Below are 6,467 nucleotides of genomic sequence, written 5' to 3' on the forward strand. Positions count from 1 at the left end.
GGGGGGAGAAGGTATCCTCACCTAGTGTGCAAAAAAACCTGGCACCGGCCCTGCCTGTAAGATGGAGCTGTTCTGCCAGGCCTTTGGCCGAGGCAGCGGATGTCCAATGTATGGCCCCCCTGAGGTTCTTGTCACCCGTTAAACAACTGCTGGCCATTATTTACATTTTACCATGGGCCAGGACCTCTCGCAACTGTTAATTTCACTACTGTAGGGTTGTGATTTCACTACTGTAGGGTTGTGGGAAAGATTGAAGGTCAAAGAAGACGGGGACGGCAAAGGATGGGATGGTTAGACAGTGTCATCGATGCAACGAACATGAAATTGAGCCAACTTCAGAGGACGGCGGAAGACAGGAAGGCCTGGCGTGATCTGGTCCATGGGGTCGCGAAGAGTCGGACTCGACTGTGCGACTGAACAACAACAACAAGGGTTGTGACCACCATTTTCATGTATATGACAGGGTCTTAATATTTTAATTTTTCATTGTATTAATGAAATATTGCTTTTATTGTACTGATGAGATGTTGTTACCCATTCTGAGCCCACTTGTGGGAAGGGTGGGCTATAAATATGAAGAAATAAAATAGAAGTGAACTCATGTACAGCTAGAAGTTTGATTTAAACCACACATATATCCAGGTACTAGTTCCTGGTTTCATTTGTAAAGTGAACGTGTTGGCTCCTTCTTAGATGTATTCATTGTAACATGAACAGGGCTGCATACATATTGCAAGCACACGCGCGCACACACACACACTGTTTCACTGCTCTTTTGCTGCAGTGGCTCTTCTGCCAACACCAGGCCCAGCTGGGTTCCAGTTAATTAACTGTGTTGTCTTATCAGCTCTCTTGCACACACTATCCATGCTGCATGTGAATTAACTCTGCTGCTGATAAGCTTCATTGTTCTGAGCCCTAGAGAGCCACATGCCTTCTCCCGCCCCCCCCCCCCCCCCAATCCAGTTTTGTTGGCTGAAAAACCTCTAGAGCTGGCAGTTCCTTTGAAGTGGGCAGCATTTAAAGAGAGGCCTCAAAAGCTGGCTACATTTCTGTCCCCTCCACATACATTCTCAGATATAAAACCCACCTTCCTTTAAGACAGTCACCTGGTTCCTTTTCCTACCTTCACTTCCCTTCGAAAAGGCCACAAGTAATAGTGGAACATGTTTATTGTTCACTGTAACTATTTCTGCTATGAAATAATTTGAGGTAATGCAAGCAAATGAAAAGAATGGGTGGCAATTATTATAATATATAGACAGCTTTTGGTGTATGCCTCAGTACTGTTTCTGCTTAGTCAAAGAGACGCAGCATGATGGACTGGTGAGCATGTCAGACTAGAGTCTGTGAAACCCAGGTTCAAATCCTTGGTCTGTCAAGGAAGTTCCCTGAGTGACCTTGGAACAATTTCTCAGCTTGACCTACTTCACAGGGTTGTTGTTGTTGCTGCTGTGAGGATAAAATGGAGGCAGGAAAAAGAATTTTGTAATCTGCTTTGGTTCTTCACTGAGGATAAAATCAGGGCATGTAAATATCTAAATGAAATATCATTATTAATGGCAACAATCAGGGCTATTTTGGGGCAGAAACACACAGGAACGGAGTTCCGGCTGGCTCCCAGGTTGGCCACGCCCAGCAGGAACTAATTAGCATGATAGGCCACACCCAACAGCAGAAACTCATTAGGATTGGCTACATTAGGGGTGTGTGGCCTAACATGCAAAGGAGTCCCTGCTACAAAAAAAAGGCCCTGGGTTTTGACAACAAACAAGGTAAACAGAATAAGAAGCAAAAGGTGGGTGTGGCTGGATGACCACACTTCTGGCAACATGGAGCTGCGGTCTAATGTTCTAATGAGCTTTGCTGTCAGGGTTGTGACCTAATATGCTAATGAGTTCCTGCTGTTGGGTGTGGCCTATTATGCTAATGAGTTCCTGCTGGGCTTTTTCTACAAAAAGAGCCCTGGACAATAATAATTTAAATATGTATAGGTCTTAAGGGTAGCTTATTATTAATCATTCTAAGAACAATAATTGAATTAAATCATTTACAGCCTACCTTTTTCAGTGACTTCAAGGTGGCTTACAATTACATTAAAAACATCTCGAGAAAAGGAATGGCCCAACAAGGAAATAAAAATTGACCTGATGCCCTCCATGAATATTTCTAATTCTCTTTGAAAACCAACTAGTGGTCATCACTATATCATGTGACAGTGAGTTCCACGGAATAATGATATGTCACATGAAGAAGTATGTCCTGAATCTCCTGTCTGCCAGCTTCACCAGTTACTCCCCCAAGTCCAAGTGTCTTGAGAGATGGAGAAGTGTTCTCTCCCTCTCTCCCCCTCTCCCTTTTCTCGACACTGTGCATCATTTTATTAACCTCTCTCGTGCTAATTGGCTCTTCTAGGAGCTGCGGTGGCTCAAGTGGTTAAGACGCTGAACTGCAGGCTGTGGAAGGTCAGTAGTTCAGCAGTTCAAGACCTGGGTGCCGCAAGACGGGGTGAGCTCCCATCTCTAGTTCCAGCTCCTGCCAACCTAGCAGTTCGAAAGCAAGAAATTGCAAGTAGATAAATAGGTACCACTTCAGTGGGAAGGAAACAGCCTTCCTGTGCGCCTTGGTGTTTAGTCATGCCGGCCACATGACCACGGAGACGTCTTTGGACAGCGCTGGCTCTTCGGCTTTGAAACAGAGATGAGCACCCCAACCCTAGAGTCGGACTCGACTGACTTTTGAGCAAGGGAACCTTTACCTTTACTCTTCTATATTTCTTTCTATCTGGGATTCTAGAAGATCACCTTTCATTTCCTTGACTTCGTTTAGGGAAAGGAAGCAGAATTAACAAGAACATAATACTGAATGCAGTAGAAAAGAGTAACAGTCCAGTAGCACCTTAAAGACTGACAAAGTTTGCAGTAGGGTATGAGCTTTTGTTAGTCTTTAGGTGCTACTGGACTCTTTCCTACTGCTACAGACAGACTAACACAGCTACCCATCTTCATAAAACAATGCTAAATGGGAATCTTGGTAGCCCTCATGTGGTCACTTTGGGCACTGCAGCCCTTGCTCCTTGTACAGTGTTGGAATCAGAGGCTACCCCTCCTCCCCCAAGCTGCTTGTTTGGTTAGTTTGGGAAAGATGACTGGCTTTTAAAAGCCTGGAAAAGGTAGACATGTGCCTCAGGTGTAAATGGCAAAGCCCACATATCAAACTTCCTCTGTTTGCCTGATGCGCTGTTTTGGTTTTGGAATGGGCACAATGTCTGTAATGGGGAAAGGTTCTGGGTGTTGTGTGTACAAAATAGAAAGTCAATTGATTTCACAATGCATGCCAATGTATGTAGGTAGATATTGATTTGTTTTAAAGGTTTGTGTTCTGTCTTTCTGTCTAAGAATGCGCACGTTCTCTCCCAAAATAAGAAGTTGTTCTGTTCAAAGATGTTCTGTAAACTGAGTTTTGAAACATTGCCATGAAACAGTGTTAAAACTTCTGTACTGGAAACCAAAGCCTAACCCTTTCCCTTGAAAATGACATTCATACATAGTCACACTAAAGAGAGAGTATATAACACCTATTAAAATAACAGGATGAAGGAACATCTCACATTTTCATAAAATCTCAATTTAAATCCAGTGAGAGTTACTAGTGCATTGCTGCATGAGTCAAACAATTCAAAATAAGCTGAGATCAACTTGATCCAGTGCCAAAAAGATTACATACAACAGAATGAGCCTGTAGAATACCAAGTTGGCAGGATGCACTTGTGCAGCTTCTTACTGTAGGTGGTGGATGCCCTTTTTGAATCCCCCAGTTTAAAACAACACCAACAAAAAACTCCCTGTGGATCAAAAATTAGCACATCAGGGATAAAAGTTCACAGTCTCACTGAGTTGTCTCAAGGTGAGTTCTCCTTCCCCCAACACTTATTTGTGCTCTTCAGCAGCCTATGTAGGAGGGGCCACAGAAAACCAGGGGCAAAAACAAACATGAGGAAGTACACAAAATAAATAAAGCACAGGTGCTGTGGTGTAAACTTTTTTAAAAAAAAGCTTTGCAGGGCATTTGAAAGAAGAGTCCTGTGTATTTGTTAAAGTCACTTATTCTCCCTTTGATAGGCTTGAGGAAGAAAAAGGGAATTCTTGCAACGAAACTGATGCACTTACTCCTTAATCAGTGGAGATCCTCCTTAGCCTCCTCTGCTTCTGAAATCCCCTAAGCAATTACCTACTTGTTTTCAGTTCTACCTTCACAGTCATAAGGCTGTTGTTATTCATTTATCACTATCCATGGGCTAGTGCTTAATAGAGTATATGAGGTCCCGAGGATCTTTCAGTTTAAATGTTAGCTTCGAGAGGGGAGGAGAGGGAGAGATAAAGAGGGCAGAATATGCCCTCATTCCATTTTGGGTTAGTTTCAGTAGAGGTTGTGCCCCAGTGCTTCAGAATACTACCTTCTGTTACCTGAAACAAAACTGCCCGTACTGGCTGAGTGGCATGGAAGATGAACACTCTAGGAGGACTATCACATTTTTATCACATTTATCCCACTTTATCTCATTTTTCCTCCATGGAACCCTGGATGGCATGCATGGATTTTGCCTCCCAACAACCCTGTTAGAGCAAATTTAAAGTCCTGTGGCACCTTTAAGACCAACAAAGGTTTATTCAAGGTATGAACTTTTGTGTGCAAGGCACACTTTTTCAAACACATTGGGATGGTAGGTGACATTCAAACTTATAAAAGGTAAAGGTAAAGGTTCCCTTGCTTGAATGCCAGTCGAATCCGACTCTAGGGTTGCGGTGCTCATCTCCGTTTCCAAGCCGAAGAGCCAGCACTGTCTGAAGACGTTTCCGTGGTCATGTGGCCAGCATGACTAAACACCAAGGCGCACAGAACTTATAGACAGGGCCTTAAAGACCGGGTCTTTCCAGGCATAGTCTGACACTCTAACCACTGTTACAGAGTATCATCCCATTTGTGTGTGTGTGTGTGTGGGGGGGTGTTACTTAAAAAAGGTGCACCGACTCCAAAAGTCTCTGGCTGTTTTAAAACAATGTGTTAACTATTAAATCAGTAGATTGTGTGAAGAATGGTTAATTTCTGCAGTAATCACTTAGTTATGATAGAAGAGAGGTCAGAAGTTTATATATTCCAGGTCTTGGTAAAAAATCTCAGTGTTGTCTTTTAAGAACTTTATTTAAAATCAGTCTATTCATTCTTGAACTATTCATTCTCACCGTGCCTCAGATTTGGGAGATACGGAGTTTTTAGCGTGAAGCTATCTTATAGAGAAGCAATGATGTGAGGTTTCAGAGGGTCAGGGTTTCAAAGGGCAGCCAACCCGGTCTACAGTAGAAGAGCTAGATTCAGGTCCAGGGGTACCTTAGAGACCCCACAAGATTTTCAGGGTGTGAGTTTAAGAGAACCGGAGCTCTCCTTGTAAGATCCCTTCAAAGCTGAAAAAGCGCAAGGTAGCTAGAACAGTGAAAAATGCATCTTGACAGATTTACAGAAGAACCAAAAAGCAAACTCTTGAGCCTACTGTGTCAAAACATAAAATCTGCAACATGACTAATGCTTAGTTTCATTTTACCATTCTAAGCCAAGTTACATGCTTCTAAGTCCGTTGGTTTCTGTAGACTGAGACAGGTATAACTCTGCTTAAGACGAGGCTGTTGACTCTCCCATTCATCTCTCCCACCTACCTATCTGACGTGCTCTCTCTTCATTCTGTTATCATATGGCAGGTGCTGGCTAGGAAGCTATTGGGACCAATCACCACTGAGATCCAGCAGGCTGGCGCATTCTATTATGCCGAAGATTACCACCAGCAGTACCTGCACAAAATCCCGGATGGCTATTGTGGCTTACAAGGCAGTGGCGTTGCTTGTCCCATTGCTAATGGAGATGAGCCCTAAGGGGAGCCTTCCTGGGAGCCATGGTGATCAGAATCTGGATGTGGTTGCCATGGAAACTAAAGGAGCCAAGCATTCTCTTTTAATTCAACCGTAATTGGACATTCGTGGCCTTTGTTTCCTTCTTTATGACTCTGTGGGAGTGGGAGGCCCACTGGAGGATCCTTCTGTACCTTTGGTATGTGTGGACACACGTGAGATGCTTTCCATCCACAGCTGCTGGTCATGTGGAATTCCACAGAATGTGTCAAAGATGTGTTTCGGGTACAACCACAGCCCCATTCCTGGTTCAGTTCTGACATACAGGAAGCTGAAACCAGGGGAGATCCCACACCTTTGGTGTGTTTGGGATGGAGTGCGGTTCAGTTGCTCTCCCCTCCATCACATGTTTTACTTCTGTCATTGTGACTGATGGAAAAGCTGCCCAGAACTATGTCAAGTTACTCTGATGTCCTGGAGGGTTTCCACCTCTGTGGCTTGGCTGAAAGCCAAGATCTTCTTTTCCATATCCACCACATCTTCTGGACTGTTCAGGGCACATCAGGT

At 43.8% G+C, this 6,467-nt stretch overlaps 1 protein-coding gene across 1 annotated transcript in view; it reads left to right on the plus strand.

The window, feature by feature from the left end:
- LOC107121831 (mitochondrial peptide methionine sulfoxide reductase-like) overlaps positions 1-5,924 on the plus strand; it is a 49,710-nt gene extending 43,786 nt beyond the window's left edge. The window contains exon 5 of the mRNA XM_015424832.1: positions 5,754-5,924. Coding sequence (XP_015280318.1) covers positions 5,754-5,924 — 171 coding nt within the window. The remainder of the gene's footprint in view (positions 1-5,753) is intronic.
- Positions 5,925-6,467: the final 543 nt, after the last annotated feature.

This window comes from Gekko japonicus, unplaced genomic scaffold (genome assembly GCF_001447785.1).
Source record: "Gekko japonicus isolate JY-2015 unplaced genomic scaffold, Gekko_japonicus_V1.1 scaffold1099, whole genome shotgun sequence".
Taxonomy (NCBI): domain Eukaryota; kingdom Metazoa; phylum Chordata; class Lepidosauria; order Squamata; family Gekkonidae; genus Gekko; species Gekko japonicus.